This window comes from Mirounga angustirostris, unplaced genomic scaffold (assembly GCF_029215605.1).
Source record: "Mirounga angustirostris isolate CCGP_5_RB_7025 unplaced genomic scaffold, mMirAng1.0.hap1 SCAF_10, whole genome shotgun sequence".
NCBI lineage: Eukaryota > Metazoa > Chordata > Mammalia > Carnivora > Phocidae > Mirounga > Mirounga angustirostris.
In genome coordinates, this window is record NW_026991718.1 from 73,562,967 (window position 1) to 73,579,743 (window position 16,777).

The window sequence follows — 16,777 nt, forward strand, 5'->3', positions numbered from 1 at the left end:
TGAGTAACTAAAAAAGAGCCAAACTTTTTCCTTTTGAATTTGGTTTGAAAAATAATAATAAATCATTCCCAGGCAGTGGTTCTGGATGCCAAATTTTATCTGGGATCTAAATCTTCTATCTGCATTGGATATTCCCTGAAGTAAAGGGTTAAGGAGTGTTAATGAAGAGGTGATCTCTGACAGCTTTTACCTTACCTACAACCTTGTGGTCTCAGCTCTGTGACTTGGGGCAGATCACTTAATCTATCAGAGTTTTGACTCCTTTATCTGCAAATCTTTCTCCACAATAAATTTTTGAAGAATTAAGTGAAGTCATCTTTATTGAACACTTTAAAAGTATACTTATCTGCATGTAAAATCCTACCTCTAAAAGAACAGATATAAGTGGAAGAGTATTTATTCTGACATACTCTCATTGCTTACAATTAGACTTTGTAAGCTCATTCAAGGCAGAGGCTCTGTTATCTTCCATAGTCGTCTTCTACAGTAAATGAATACTTAATGAGGAAAGCTGAGCATGTTTTTCTAAATTATTTTTCAGAGGCTTCAAAATGCTTCCATTTTGTCATATTCCTTGGAAGAGCCTTGATTTTTTAGCAAATCTTTATCATTTAAGGGTGTGAGTGTTTATGTATATGTTTAAAACAACCAGACTCAATGGAAAGAGGATGATCAAGCTGAGTAATATAGGATTGTTGGGGTTTTCTCTGGTTCTTTTTATTGGAGGGGGTGTTGTTATTTTAAAAAATGTAAGAAAACTAATTTTCCTTTGTTGCTTGTAAATTTTTTTCTAAAGCAGTTCCTAAAACAGGATTTTAGAAATCTTTAGAGTAGTAACACATCATTTCAATACATGATGCCTTCCTATTTTTATGTACTCATACTCATTTGGATGTATATGTATATACATTTGGGTTTTTAAATTATATTATCATCGCACAGTGTACCATGACCTAGCAAGTGGTTCTGAAATAGGAAAAGCTACATAAAAATCAATACTACAGGGTGCCTGGGTGACAAATGACTCTTGATTTCGGATCAGGTCATGATCTCAGGGTCCTGGGATCAAGCCCTGCATCAGGCTCCACGCTCAGCAGTGGGTCTATTTGAGGATTCTCTGACTCTGCCCCTTACCTTGCTCATGCGCACTCTCTCTTGCTCTCTCTCTCTCAAATAAATGGATGAATCTTTTAAAAAAAAAAAATCACTACTACTTATTCTTTGTGGCATTGGTTATTATTTCACTGATCTTAGATGTTTTGTGTGGTGCAACTATGTAAGCACATTGTAACTGGCATTTTTTTTATAAAGCCAATTCCCTATACTAAATTGCTAAAATAAAATAAAACAGCTTTCTAAGGGTATGTTCTCCTATGTACAATTAATACAGCATGCATGCTGTATCCAGTTTCTGTGCATGTATAACAGATCTTTGAAAAAGAAGGAAACGTTTATTAAGTTCTTCAGAAGTTAGAAGCAGGTAACAGTCTGATGCTTATAAACCAAGTCTTTTGGAAGACAAACTGCATTTCTTAATCTATGACAGCTTCTCCTTTTCAGATCCTCTTGTTTTTGTTTTTGTTTATGTTTTGTTCCTGCTACTCATAAATGCAAGAGTGTGTTTAGACGCAGGAAGTGCTCCAAAGACCCTCCACGTGATACCAAGCCAATGTGACTGAAGATACCCCCGGCTGCTGCCTGGATAGCTGCACACCATTTAAAACTATACTCTCAGACAAAAGTCTGTAAGGGCTTCCAGAAAAATTCCTTTATCCTGTCTGTAAGGGCTACATTTTTAAAAAGTATCTGCAGTTTTCAAAAGCCAGTTAGCTGTAAGTTCTTGTGAAAAATTGCTTGCTGTAAGTTTTTGTGGTTGATTACATGCTAAGAAAAGCCATTTAAACCTTGTCTTCACTGACCTCCCAGCTTCTGCAGTACAGTAGGTTGTTCCATAAATGCACTGTCCTTGCACTCTACTTGAATTTACCAGTACTTGTAGATTTTGCACCAGCAACGATTTTTAAAGATTTTGGCCCAATTCAGTGTCTCGGTTTCACAAAGAGGCTAGAAGTTTGAAAAGGTTCTTTGATGATTAAAGTGCAACTCACGTTGCTGCCCTTTTGACTTGGCTGCTGAAACAGCAGATGTGGTAAAGCCAGCACACTCTGTTTAAGCTGAACTAAGTGTGCACTGCTGTGTGTTCACCTGTCTAAATTCAGCTCCCCATAGGTAGCATAAAAGGACCAATGGGTCTTTCTCTTTTGCCACATTGGAATTTATATTTAGCCTTTAATATTAAGAGCAGATTTAAAAATATATATTGAATCTGTGGGTTTTGGTGTAACAGATTATTCCTGAACTTTCATTTATGTCCCACCACTTACTCTACAATCACAGTTAGAGGGCCGGGTTTACTTAAGAGTACAAGCTCTCTTTTTAAATCACTGAGCAGGGGCGCCTGGGTGGCTCAGTTGGTTAAGCGACTGCCTTCGGCTCAGGTCATGATCCTGGAGTCCCGGGATCGAGTCCCGCATCGGGCTCCCTGCTCGGCGGGGAGTCTGCTTCTCCCTCTGACCCTCCTCCCTCTCCTGCTTTCTGTCTCTCATTCTCTCTCTCTCAAATAAATAAATAAAATCTTTTAAAAAATAAATAAATAAATCACTGAGCATCTCCCTGTATTACAAATTATGACCTGCTTTGTCTGTACCTACTTATTTATAAAATGACTGTGCTCTTGCATTTAATGTTTTGTTTATTGATATCATTACAACTGAGTAAAACTAATGGATAAAAATAAGCCAGTACAAAAGTCTCCTTTGGAACTGTTGAGAATGGGTAGACAGCCACAGGCACTTTGCCCTTGCAGCACGGTTCTTCAGGCTGTGTGTTGGGCCCCCAAAGTACGTGCTAATAGTAAGTTGTTCTTGAAGTGATGGACTTGCATCACCATGGTTCTTCTGTGCTCTGTCGGGTGCCATGGTACTTTAATGTAATGAACCCAGTCCTGGGCTCCCAAACTGAACGGATATATCTGAAGTCTTACTAATCTTGAGAATTTCTTATTCTTTTTTTTTATTATGTTATGTTAATCACCATACATTACATCATTAGTTTTTGATGTAGTGTTCCATGATTCATTGTTTGTGTATAACACCCAGTGCTCCATTCAATACATGCCCTCTTTAATACCCACCACCAGGCCAACCCATCCCCCCACCTCCTCCCCTCTAGAACCCTCAGTTTGTTTCTCAGAGTCCATCGTCTCTCATGGTTTGTCTCCCCCTCTGATTCCCTCCCCCTTCATTTTTCCCTTCCTACTATCTTCTTTTTTTTTTTTTAACATATAATGTATTATTTGTTTCAGAGGTACAGGTCTGTGATTCAACAGTCTTACACAATTCACAGTGCTCACCATAGCACATATCTTCCCCAATGTCTATCACCCAGCCACCCCATGCCTCCCACCCCCCACCACTCCAGCAACCCTCAGTTTGTTTCCTGAGATTAAGATACTGAGCGAAATAAGTCAATCAGAGAAAGACATGTATCATATGACCTCACTGATATGAGGAATTCTTAATCTCAGAATTTCTTATTCTTTGGGAAGAATCTTCCAAAAGACTTACTCTGGATGGGAAGAATATTGCGTTTGTAACAAGTTTCTGTTGAAAGTATCAGTGATTTTAGGTTATATAAGCATTCTGCTCAAAAAATAAGCATTATCTCTGCTGCAAGGTCTGTATTTTAACTTTGTGCAGATGTGCGCTAAAAGAACATGATGTGCTTATTTGTTGCATTTATGCTACTTTCTTATTTTAAGTAAGATGGATGAAATTACATATTAAATAAAAACAGCAGCTCAGGCCACAGTCCTTAGCAAACTAAAAAAGCCTTGCAGAGACAGTGGAGAAAATGATGCCATGACTTTAATAACTCATTGACTTTTGAGAGAATTGTCTACATAAATGCCTTTATGTAGTAATTTCTTTGTGGAATTTATCAGTATTAACTGTCTCCTGTTTAAAACCTAATCTGCCGGGGCGCCTGGGTGGCTCAGTCGTTAAGTGTCTGCCTTCGGCTCAGGTCATGGTCCCGGGGTCCTGGGATCGAGCCCCACATCGGGCTGTCTGCTCGACAGGAAGCCTGCTTCTCCCTCTCCCACTCCCCCTGCTTATGTTCCCTCTCTCGCCGTGTCTCTCTCTGTCAAATAAATAAAATCTTTAAAAAAATAAATAAATAAAATAAAACTAATCTGCCATTAAATTGTGTTGGTGAAATGTTACCAGAAGTACTATGTTTTATATCTTAACCAAACACATCACTTATTTTGACATGACTGCAGTTATAAACAGACACACATTATGTGTATGGCATGAAACTCCAGTCATCAGTGAAAATAGCTGTGTGGCCTTGGGCAAAATATTTAACTTCCCTGAACCTCAGTTTTCCTTTTCTGTATGATAGGACACCTAGCTTTTAGGATTCTTGTCAGGATTGGACGAACACCTCTATCAAGCACTAGCATAATGCCCGGCACTTACTTGTCAGTACTGTGTTCCAAGCTTCATAAAGTGCAGTGTATTTTTATATGGTATTTTCGAGGCAGAAAGTACTTTGTATTTAGTGTTACTTATCATACCCAATTCTAAAATGAAACTTTCTATTGCATGTTACTTATCACACTCAACTCCAGGGCCAGAATTCAGAAAATGTAGAATAAATTTTTCTTAGGCTACTTAACACATGTTTCTTGAGTGATTACCAGGTGTAAAGCATTGTTTCCTATCATTTACAGTTGAATATATTTGAAATCCAGTAAGGGAGAGGTCAATCTGAATTCTATTCCCAGTTCATTTTATAGTCCCTCTTCCCTTTGGTTTTGCTATTTTCCTTTTTCTGTAAGCCTGTTGTAACTTTAAGAAGGTTTTCAAAATAAAGTAACATTTGACTTTGTTCCATAGTCATTTAAAAATAGGGTTGATCAATATGAAGTGTTAGCTAGGAGCACAATTTGGTACTTTTTTATTGATTTCAGTTACCTTCTGTATGTGAGAATGAAAATGATATATGAAATATGCACCCAGGTTAAACAGACCAATTTTCTTCTTACATCTGCAACTACTATAAACAGAATTCCTTATATGGAAGTGACTTTGGTAGCAGTTAGTCCCCCTCTCTCTCTCTCTCTCTCTCGCTCTCTCTCACACACACACACACACATGCAGACACACAACGCCCATGCACGCGCACACGCACACACAACCTCAAAACTCCAAGCAGCCTTCTGAGCCAGTGTTTTTGTTACTGAGGCCAAGACTTATACAGTGCTTTAGGAATTTTTTGCCATTTAGTTAGCTTTCATTAATTATAAAATGCCATTCAAGGTTATAGATTTACAGCCCATGAATATGCTTTGGCATTTTAACAGTTGATTGTAAGCCAGAATCTTGAGGATTTGAAAGATGTTCTACCAAATAGCTAGTTGCAGACCGATCAAGCCAAGAGGATAAATACCAGGGAAGCCTGCTCAGCAGGGCATGCATTGATGAGAAAGTTGTGCAGAGAAGTTGGCTGTGGGCAAAAGTTGTCATGTGTCATCTGTCCCGTCAGTCAGAGCTTCAACAGCTGTTCCCTGTCACCAGGGCCCTTATGTGCTACTGCTTGTCCAATAGCACTAACAGATACTGGCTGCCTCTCTGGGGGGTGGGGGCTGGGGAAGCCATGGACACACAGACTTACATCGTATGTCTCACTGGCCACCAGTTTGGACGGAAGGTCATTTCCAAAAAGAGAGACCAAGCGCCAATTCCTTGGTCTTTCATTAGACCACGAACCAAGATATATTCTCAAGAGAATTAGTTGGATTTTGGAGAATCTATCTGTTTTTGACTAAAAATGTAGGATGGAAATGTAGGAAGATTGCCCACTTGAACACAAAATATGTCCTAAATGAGAGATGAGAGCGCTTTCTCCACCAGATGCTGGATTATCAGTACTGCATGATCACTGAAGAAGCTTTTCTGGTGGAACAGAGCAATGCAAAAAAAGACTGGAAATGACAAGCATTCCTTTTGTGATAATGCAGCAATCTGCCAAATGGGATATATCCCAGTTCTGATGATGGACAAGCCTCCAACAGTTTCCTTTTTCCCTTCTTGTATTCCAGAGACATCCTTAGAGGAAAGGATTTGAGGGCATTAGTATTACTATCTGTCTGATTCCTGTGTTGACATTTTTAAAGTGCCATTAATCATAGGAAATGGAACTTAATGATGTTGAAAAATACCCAACCAAGAACTATCAAGAAAGTAAGCTACAGCCCAATATTCAGATGAAATTGAAGGGGGAAATGGTTTAACCCTTTCTTTTTTTCTTAGTTAACTTATTACTGAACTCCAAAGCTAGGTAATTGAGAGGCAGCAAGCAAGGGAAATGGTAAACAAAGAAAAGGGAAATTGAGAAAGGCAGATATTTTTATTTTGTAAATATTGCAGCAATAATTTATACAGTATATAAAAACAATAGTCATCTCAAGATTATGTTATTAAGGTCTTACTTGCTTCCACACCTTCCATTTTGTAAGCAAGTACTTTTTCTTTTTGATACCCCCCCCCATATTTTTCCTTTGGACTCTGAATACTTAATGTACTTGATACAATTTAATCCACGTGAAGCTTGACTGTCAATGGAATTTGAGAATTAGTAGGCTGACAGTATGCTTGCTTAGGTAACACTGTCATCATGGATACTCAAAAAAAAAGTACAAAAAAGTATTCATGTGCCAGTGATATGGCACATGAATAACAAATTTTCATTTGTCAAAAGCTGGCCATGCTTACCGGGTATTTTGCTGGATTTTGAAATCATCAGTTCATTGTTTGCCTGTTAGCTAATTTAAATTCAAATGAGTATTCCTAACTCAAATTTAGGAAGCATAAGGTAAACAGGTATCCTTATTTAGAAAATATGTTTAACACTAAACTCTAACGAACATTACACTGTAAAGCGTTTCTGATGCTGATTTTGAGAACGTGCTTCACTGGAAAATAGCACAAGAACCTAAGTCCATCCCCTCCTTTTTTTTTTCCAAGACAGGTCATTCATTACAGCATGAGACACACATAGATTTTTAATCAAGACTGATTGATTGGTTGATTGATGATATATGGATCTGAGATGATTGAATTTTAGGGTGACCTATATAAGGACTTTGGAAAATAAATAATATTATTAATAAGTGCTGGGTTTTTTGTTTGTTTGTTCCTGCAGGTTTTTGTCATTCATCAGAGGGACACTGTATGAGATTGGAAAGCCTGAAATGGAACAAAAAATAAATTCATTCCTTGAAAAGGAAGGAATAGAGAAAATTGCAGAAAGTTTGCAAACAACAGTTCACACCTTACAGGTCATCATAGATGGTCTCAGCCAGCCTGAAAGCTTTGATTTTCGAACAGGTAAATAATTAAATTTGAATAACAGCACCTTCATTTACATAGCTCACATAATCTTCTATGGCCCTCACAACAAACCTCTGCCGTAGGCAAAACTGATACTATTCTCCATTCTGTACATGTGAAAACTAAAGCATCGTGCCCTTTCTTCAAAGTCATTGCAGTTGGTTAGCATCCAGAGCCAAAGCAAGAAGCAAGGTCTCCCGACGACTCCTTGTCCCATGCTTATTTTCCATCACACTAGACTAAATGCATCACACATTGGCTGCTGTGTGCATGGAGGTATACATTTTTCATAATCCTTTTGTAAGCTCTTCTTATCTTGTAGGAGCCAGAAGTCCAAGGTAAGACATTCAGTTCATAAACTAAAAAGTGAATCTTCTTCCTAAATTGCAGCCTTCCAAGTTCCTGGATTCTGTGTCAGTGAACACATTGAACAAATAAGATACTATAATAACAGATACTCTGTTATTTTCCTTCTAATTAAAAGAGCTCTCAGCTTTCAGCATAGGTAGATGGTGAGGGAAGTATAACAGCCATAGTTGTTGAGGGCAATGACCCGATGAAAAAGAACTAAGGTATCAAGTGACCCACTTCCTAAGGATATTTGAATAGGAAGCTCTGAGATTTAAATGAATCTGCACTTGTCTCATAACCAGTTTTAGGATACTGTGTTTAAGGCTTGGTTCTTTTCATTCTGAGTTAGGCTCTGTTGAGGGGTCAGACATGCTTCTTTGAAAAGGTTTAAAGGAGGGCGCCTGGGTGGCTCAGTTGGTTAAGCGACTGCCTTCGGCTCAGGTCATGATCCTGGAGTCCCTGGATCGAGTCCCGCATCGGGCTCCCTGCTCGGCGGGGAGTCTGCTTCTCCCTCTCCCGCTCCTCCCTCTTGTGCTCTCTCTCTCTCTGAAATAAATAAATAAAATCTTAAAAAAAAAAAAAAAAAAGAAAAGGTTTAAAGGAGTTTAAAAACACACCCAGTAATGGGCACCTGGCTGGCTCAGTCGGAAGAGCACGCAACTCTTGATCTCAGAGTTGTGAGTTCAAGCCCCACGTTGGGTGTAGAGATTACTAAAAAATAAATAAACTTAAAAAAAAAAACACCCAGTAAGTTCATTATACTATTCCCTTAACTTTTCTGTAAGTCAGAAATTAATTTTTTTAAAGTCGGAGAAAAAATATATAAGATCTATGACAAAAATGTAGGAGTAGGAGCCTCCAGGGTGGTCCATCCAAAGTGGATGTTTCAGTAGACATACCCATCTCTATTTGGAGGCCTGATACCATTGTATGTGAATTCCCTGGGTATTGTTTAGCAGGATACTAAGTTCTTAAACAGAGTGGGCTACGAGGCTGGTATGCCTAGGACACCACATTAGAAGATTGGTAAATATGCTCTCTCTAGCTGCAGGCCTCCTGTACTGGTTTTCTTGATCGTTTTTCTGTCTTGGTGTTGATTGCTCTGTTTTCCCAGTTACACTGCAGACTCAGAGTGAAAATCAACATTCAGATTATATGGTTCAATTAAACAACCAACTGCTAAGTAGAGGTCCTCACCTTGTCATGCCCTTAGTGAGCAGAAACACAGATGCATCTGGGCTCTGGACCGAGCTTACCAGTTACTGCAGTGTTTATCATTGTGATAAGTGAAATTTCAAATAAGTCTCTTTAAACTCACTTTGGAATTGGCCTTTGCCCTTTGTGTAAGTCACAATTTTCAAAATGTCTGAAAGCTTTTATTTTAATACTAAAAATATCCCCAAGGGGGAAGGCAGATAGTCATACTTTTGAAGAGGCAGATAGTATTTTGGATGTTTCCTCATTACAGTATTATAAACATTACATCTTTTCTTTTCTTCATTTTCTCAAAAGTGTTTCCTCCCTTGATGCCTCTTTCTTTCCCCATACTCATCCTGTCTTCTGACAAAATTGATTCTATTTTATTAACACTCTGGTTGCCAGTTATTTTCCATAATTGGAGTCATCAGAAGCAGCCTAGTGACAGCCGACTGAATTTGTTGCCTTGGCAATCAAAGTGTTAAAGTTTGCCTGGTACATGGAGGATTTTCTGATTTCTCAGTGGCCCAGGCTGTCTTCAGGAACATGTTAAGTAGTTCCTGACTCTGATTTTCCATGCAAAATTAAACTAAGCAGCTGATCAGGAACCCTTGGGGAATCTATAGCAGCTGGACCTCTATAAGAGAATAGGATTTCCAAGCATAAAAACAATGCCTATGAGACCTTAGAGACCATCCTACCTCTGCCCTGATCAATGACTTAGTTTCACTTTGCTTTGACACAGTCTTTGCCCAGTGTAATATTACAACAGTTTTTTTTGCTTTTGGAATCCACTACTTGCAGTGTCAGGGAAAATTCTACAGAATCAATTCCAGTTTTCACATATTCCTTTTTTTTATGAGGAAAATGAGATTTGAAGTTTAAAGAGGGTTTTTGTTTTGTTTTACTGGAAAAAGGTGAATTTAGAAAAAAAAAAAAGAACAACTTGATTTCAGGATGGTTGGATGGGGGAGGGGAACCAAGAGGTGGCCAGTTGTTAGTACAACTGTAAAGGATAGCTTTAACAAGTAATCAGGATCAAGCCAACAGCTGTGGAGGAAAAGGAAGTGGGATGGGTGGAGGGAAAATGAGGCCTTAGTAAAAGGAGATCCAAGCTTAGAATGTTCTTTGTTATTAGAATCAACATTCAGTAATCCTAGGAAAAGGGGCCAAGAAGAGCATGGGAAAATGGAATCCACAGATAACCCAAAAGCCCCATTTAGACTGTTAGTTCTACCCTTCTCCCTCATAAAACCTTTGTTGTTGTTTTTGTTTTGTTTTTACTAGAGCCATGATTCCTTGGTATGCTTTATACCCACTTTTGGGAGGGCTGGTGTTAATGAATAGAGAAATGTACAGTGGGGCGAGCAAGAAAAGAGGGCTGTAAGGAACTTGAGAGCAGGGATCTGTGTGTCTTCATCTTTGTATCTCTAGCACCCAGCGGAGTGCCTGGACAGGAGATCATACTAGGAGCTAATAAATGTTTAATGACTTGAACTGAAAAAGGAGAAAGAAGATTAGGTACCTGGCTGCTCTGGGTTTCTGAGCCATAGATAATCAAGAATGTATTAAGTTTTGATTGGACAAGTATATTCAAAATGGGCAGAAGTTGATTCCTGAATTCCAAATTCGTGGAGGGAAATGAGAGAAGAGAACATTTTAATTTCAAATGTTGATGTACTTTCTACCACCTTTAAACAGTTTGCAAATTCAGGTACCAGGGGAAAAAAATCTCCCAATTTTCTGTCTTTAAAAGTCTTAATTTTCCCAGTGTTTGTGATTTGGCCTTATATATTCATTGAGCAAAGATATTTTCTCATCACCTTCTCATAAAGAGGAAAATAAGACTCTCTACTCTTCTCAATCCTTGTGTATAGTGCTAATGTTTGCATGCTAGCAAGGTAGAGTTTGAGGAGAAGAAAATGAGTAAATTTTCTTGTGTTGTTCCTACTATGTGAATGCTGCTTCTTCAATTAAGATGCATTTTCTCTGAAGGCAAGCCTGGGTTTCAGCTCTTTTATGCTCCCTCTCAGTGTTGACTAGTGGTCTGGGCACATAACTGATATGTAGTAAATACTTATTTACTAATGTATATTGTGTCCAGGAAGTGTAGTACCTACTATTTACACTGTCTTTTGTCCCCTTTTCCTTGTAGATTTTGATAAACCTGATTTCAAGAGAAGCATTGTCTGCTTGGAAGACCTGCAGGTTGGGACAGTTCTTACAGGCAAAGTCGAGAATGCCACTCTGTTTGGAATTTTTGTAGATATAGGAGTGGGGAGATCAGGGCTGATTCCCATACGAAATGTAACAGAAGCAAAACTTTCTAAAACAAAGAAGAGAAGGAGTCTTGGACTGGGTCCTGGAGAAAGAGTGGAAGTCCAAGTACTCAACATTGACATCCCCCGATCGAGGATTACTCTGGACCTCATTCGGGTGTTGTGAGTGTCGCACTAAAGATCAAACACTGATTTTATTTTCTCATTTCTAGAGATGGGCAAGAATAAGTCAGGTGTTTGTGAATTCTAGGTGGCAGATGAGAAAGAATTCACTCAATATCAGAAGTATTTTTCAAACACTTGCCTTACTTTTCCTTCTGAATAAATAGGAAACTAACAGCTCAATTTCTTTTCCCCTTAAAGAAAACAACTAATAGACATCCTCATGTGGTTTTATTTAGTAATGATTTTCTGATCCAAATTTTATTTTTTGTACTTCATCTTTGACTCCTTTTGCATTTTGTATAATAGACTGTCGTTTCATTTCTACTTGCCAGCTTGCTTTGCTGGACTTGTATGGAATTGTCTTCTTGATTTGAATTGTACATTGTTTCTTGACATAGGGCAGGCAGTGGTTAGCCCTCCCTTTTTACAGATTTTTTAATCAGGCCTTTGGACTTGATTCATGATTTTCTCTTGCCAAGCAAATAAAAAATACACCAATTAGATAGATCCTGATGTGTTTGTAACCATCAAGTGAATGGCTCAAAACATTTCTGAGAAGTATATATGTATTGATCCCTACAATAAAGTTCTGTGGCTAGTGACCTTGTTTTTGTTATGTTGATTCAGTGAATGACCTAGGAGTCCTTCCTAATTAAAGATGTGGCACATATTCATGCAAATTCCATATAAGCCAACTGTGCCTTTGAGCAAGAGGGAAGCTCTTTCCCAAGCAATTGGGAAACTTGAAGAATGGCATTCAGTTTGACTTTGCTTAGCACCGAAGGTATTTTCTTTCTTAAGCATTAGAACTAAACCTCAAATGGGGAAAGAAAGAGCCTTCCTAAAGAGTGACTGTAGATTAGGTGTGAAGGGGCAAAAAAAAACAAGTAGATAAAGCAAGTGACTCTTAACTCTGTTTTTATTCAGTGGAGATGGTAAGTATTGCATAACCATTCAGGGTCAAAATTATTTAAATAGAGCCCACACTGGACTGGGGTCTTGTCCATTCTGGCTGCCCTGGTTAATTTGCTTAATGGATTCTGGCATGACTGAATGAGTACCTGGTTTTCTCCATGTGTAATGAGTGGAGGATGCTTACTAAAGAGGGTGATCGTCCTGCTTTTTTGCCTGGGACAGTCCTAGTAAACACTCATTGTCCTGGTAGAGGTTTTTCATAGTACTTCTTTTTATTCCCAAACTTCCCCATTGTTCATAATAAATCATATGATCATCGTAGTAGTATAGTCCCTTACAGAGTGGTAAATTGGACTGTGTTTATTGATGGTTCTGCCTGGTAGTTTGCTAATCTCACAATATTCAGTCTTCCAACTGGTGTACGTAGATCTTTTTAATGCAGTAGCTCCCTTAAAAGTTGTGTAACTCAAGGCTTGTTTTCCCAACAGTTTCATTTCTGAAACGCTTTTCTCTCTTACTGGTCTTCAAGTGACAATGGATCTTAATGTTGTAACTTTAAGTTGACCTTCCTATTCCTTCCAGTGTTCTTCCTGGTTCATAATTTGTAGATCAGTGATGAGTAGTATGCACCCAGAGAGTCTTATTCTGAAGCTTGCAATGTAATTTCAAACAAATGCTTTTTTTTTTAATTGAGGCATAATTGGCATATAACCTTATGTTAGTTTCAGATGTACAACATGATTTGATATTTGTATGTATTTCAAAATGATTACCATAATAAATCTAGTTAACATCTATCACCATATATAGTCAAACAAATGCTTTTTGGGAAGAGGCCTTCTCCTTGGCCATTTTGAATACCAGAACCAGAGCAGTGGAAGCAGCTCCGTTGACCTGGTAGCTAAGCCCTTGTAGACACAAGAACTTGATATTGCACTAGGTTGCATGGTTTGTCCTGTCTAGCCCAAGCATCGTCGAAGCTCTGTAAGGCCTAGCCTGGGAAAAGTGGGGCATGTCTCTTTTGTCTTGTACCCCTAGAATGTAGCATGGCACTTGGTATGTTCAATTAATCCTAGTCCCTATCCTACCAATAATCCACAATGTGCTTTTGATCTGGTGTCTTTACTTCTCTGGGCCTCCTTTTCCCAAGTTTAAAATGGGGATGATGGTAATAAAGCATTCATTCTCCCAGAATTTTTTTTCTTTTTCTTTTTCTTTTATTATGTTATGTTAATCACCATACATTACATCATTAGTTTTTGATGTAGTGTTCCATGATTCATTGTTTGCGTATAATACCCAGTGCTCCATTCAGTATGTGCCCTCTTTAATACTCATCACTAGGCTAACCCATCCCCCCATCCCCCTCCCCTCTAGAACCCTCAGTTTGTTTCTCAGAGTCCATAGTCTCTCATGGTTTGTCTCCCCCTCCGATTTCCCCCCCTTCATTTTTCCCTTCCTGCTATCTTCTTCTTTTTGATTCTCCCAGAATTTATTGGTGGCCTCCTGAGTGCCAGGCATGGTGCTAGACACTGACCATACAATTATGATGGAAAAATAGACATTATCCCTACCCTTATGGAACTTAGAGTCTATTGAGGAAAAAAGAATCATTAACCGAGAAATCACATACAAATATAAAATTACAAGAAGAATAAGCAATATAATGGTGACAGCATATAATAGATAGGTTTACCTAGTCAGAAATGTCAGAAAATGTTTCAGTGGGGTTTGACTGAAATGTGAAAGATGACCAGAAGTTAACTAGGACACATATTTTGTTGACCTTAGCAAGCATTGTTTCTGATGAATGATGGGGGGTGAGAGCCTGATTAGAGTGGGTTTAAAAGAGAGTGGGAGGAGTTAGATTTGGGATAGCGAATATAGACAATTTGTTCAGGAGGTTTGGCTGTTAAGCAATAAGAGAAATATTATAGTGGTTAGAAGGGGAGAATGGAGTCCAGAGAGAGTTCTTGTATTTTTTTAAGAAGAAATAATAATATGGACAAGTGGAAATGAGCTAGTAAAACTAGAAAATTTGAGATAGGAGACAGAGGAGAATCGCTGGAGTGATATCCTTGAGTGGATGAGACTGGGTGGAATGTAGTACACAGTCTGAGATAGAGATATAAACAGTTTGTCTGTATTAACAAGAGAAGATTGTATGGGCCCAGATGTAGGTAGGAGGCTGTGGTGATGGGAGCTCATCGAGGATCTCCTTGGGTCGCTTCTGTTTTTCTCATTGAAATAAAAAGGAAGGTCATCATAGGCCTGAAGATCTGGAGTAAAGGGAGTTGGAGGTGTGAGAAGAAAGGAAAAGAAAAGGAAAACAAAGCAAAGGGTGAAAGAGTAAAAAGCCTAGGGAAATAGAGTATGACTTCTGGGCAGTGTTAAATGTTCCACTGAGGGGTCAGGGTCAGTCAAGTGGAGGATCGGTCCACTTGCTTATCTGTTTTTCTTCCACCACACCAGCAGGGTGAGCACAGGTGGAGAGGTAGATCTAATCAGGGTTGGGAGTTTGCCAAGCAAGTAAAATGGACAGAAAGGCAAGGAAGTTAAGGGCATGTAGACAAAGAAATTGTTGACCATGGAATTTAAACTCCGTAAGAAGGAAAGCAAGAGTATAAGGGGAGAATGAGGGGCAGTGAAAAAGTACAGGATTAGTGATTGTAGGTCCTGAGGGAGGAATTTTAGAGTGGGGATAACAGAGGACATAATGGGTGAAAGAGTGGCTGTCAGCAGTGGGATGCTTAACTCTGAAATGACAGGTTTCGGGGTTGCAGTGCTTGGTAATTACAAAGGGTAGGGAATGATTATGGGAATAAGTAGCAGAGGTACGGGACAAGGATAAGATCGTTAGAAAAGAGGAAGACAAGGAACTGAACCACTTCAGGAAGGATTATGTGGATAATTTTAGGAGGCTGTCACAGTAATGCAGGCATAAAATAATGGTGGCTTGGACAAGAATGTTAGTGGTAGAAATGGTGAGATGGCATGGGATACTCTATGTATTTGGAAAATGAAGGCAGAGCCAAACAGGATTTCCTGGTGTATTGGATAGAAGACGTGAGACAGACAAGAGTCTAGGATGGTTTTGGGCCTAAGCAACTAGAAGAATGAAATTGTTATCTACTGAGGTGGAAAAGGCTGTCTTGGACAATTTTAGTGAAGGACTTCATTTAGAACCAGTTAAATTTGAGATCCTCATTAGACATCTAAGTGGAGGTGCCAACAGGCTCTTTCAGCCTAAAGTTCCGGGGAGAAGCCTGGGCTGGAAGTGTCGGTGGCCAGCAGCATAAAACTGTACCCACAGCCACAAGGCTGACTAAGATCACCAATGTGTATAAAATCTTTGAACATCTCCCTAAGGGCAGGAATCTCTCTTATCGTGACAGGGCCTTCCTGGGTGCCTATTCAGAATTCTCCCCTCCTTCCTTACTAAAAGAATTCGGATCTGAGGGGAACATAATGTGACTAATGGACACGGATGTGGCCATGTGGTGTAGTCCTGGCCAGTGAGTGTAGGTAAAAGTCAGGGGACGGGATTCTAGAAAGGCTAGAAACAGTGGGGACGTCAGGCCCAGCTATCATACTTTTTTTATCCTTTGCCCTTGCCCTCCTTCCTGCTCAGAATGCAGACAGAATGCTGGAGGTGCTGGAGGTCAGACAGTGACAAACACTCAATAGGGACTGCTGGACAGAAAGATAGAAAGTCCCTGAACCCATCTTGGCATTGTAGAGTCACACAACAGCCCTGAATTGCCTACTCTGGACTTCACATTAGGTGAGAAAAACAAGCTTTATTCATTTAAGCTGTTGAGGGGGCAGAGGGAGGTTTACAGTAATGTGTATTCCCTAATATGCATTTATGTGGTGCCTTACTAAATCCCCTGTACATAGAAAAAAACTAGCCTGTGACAGGGACTCAACAAATGTTGATTGGATGAATAAATATAAAAGAGTTCAACAAAAATGATCGAATATAAAATGTTCCCCAAATCCAGTTTTCCTTAATCATGTTAGACAATATGATGGAATAAACAGTTCCCATTTATTACAACAACACACGATAAAATATCTAGAAATAATCTAACAAACAATGTACAGGATCTGTATGAAGACAATTTAGAAAACTCTACTATTGAAAATAAAATAAAAGTAGAAAACATTAAGGCATGCCATGTTCCTGGATTGGAAGACATGGTTTTGTAGAAAGATCAGTCCTCCAAAAATTATTATATGTCTACTTTGGGCACAATTCTAATCAGCTTTGCTTTTGTTTGTATGTTTATTTACACTTAAGTTAAAAATTAAACTTATTTGGAAGGATTATGTGAAAAAAGTCAAAACAATACCTTAAAAGAATATGAGGGAATAGTAAGTATGAGGGAATTTGTCCTTCCAGATATTAAA

General features: G+C 38.9%; 1 protein-coding gene across 3 annotated transcripts in view; it reads left to right on the forward strand.

Annotated features, from left to right (window-relative positions):
• The window catches only part of SRBD1 (S1 RNA binding domain 1), a 198,575-nt gene extending 186,524 nt beyond the window's left edge, over positions 1 to 12,051 (forward strand). For all 3 annotated transcript variants that reach the window (XM_045885069.2, XM_045885070.3, XM_054509890.2), the window contains exons 20-21: positions 7,270 to 7,454; positions 11,161 to 12,051. In XM_045885069.2, coding sequence (XP_045741025.1) covers positions 7,270 to 7,454; positions 11,161 to 11,450 — 475 coding nt within the window. In that variant the 3' untranslated portion in view covers positions 11,451 to 12,051. The remainder of the gene's footprint in view (positions 1 to 7,269; positions 7,455 to 11,160) is intronic.
• Positions 12,052 to 16,777: the final 4,726 nt, after the last annotated feature.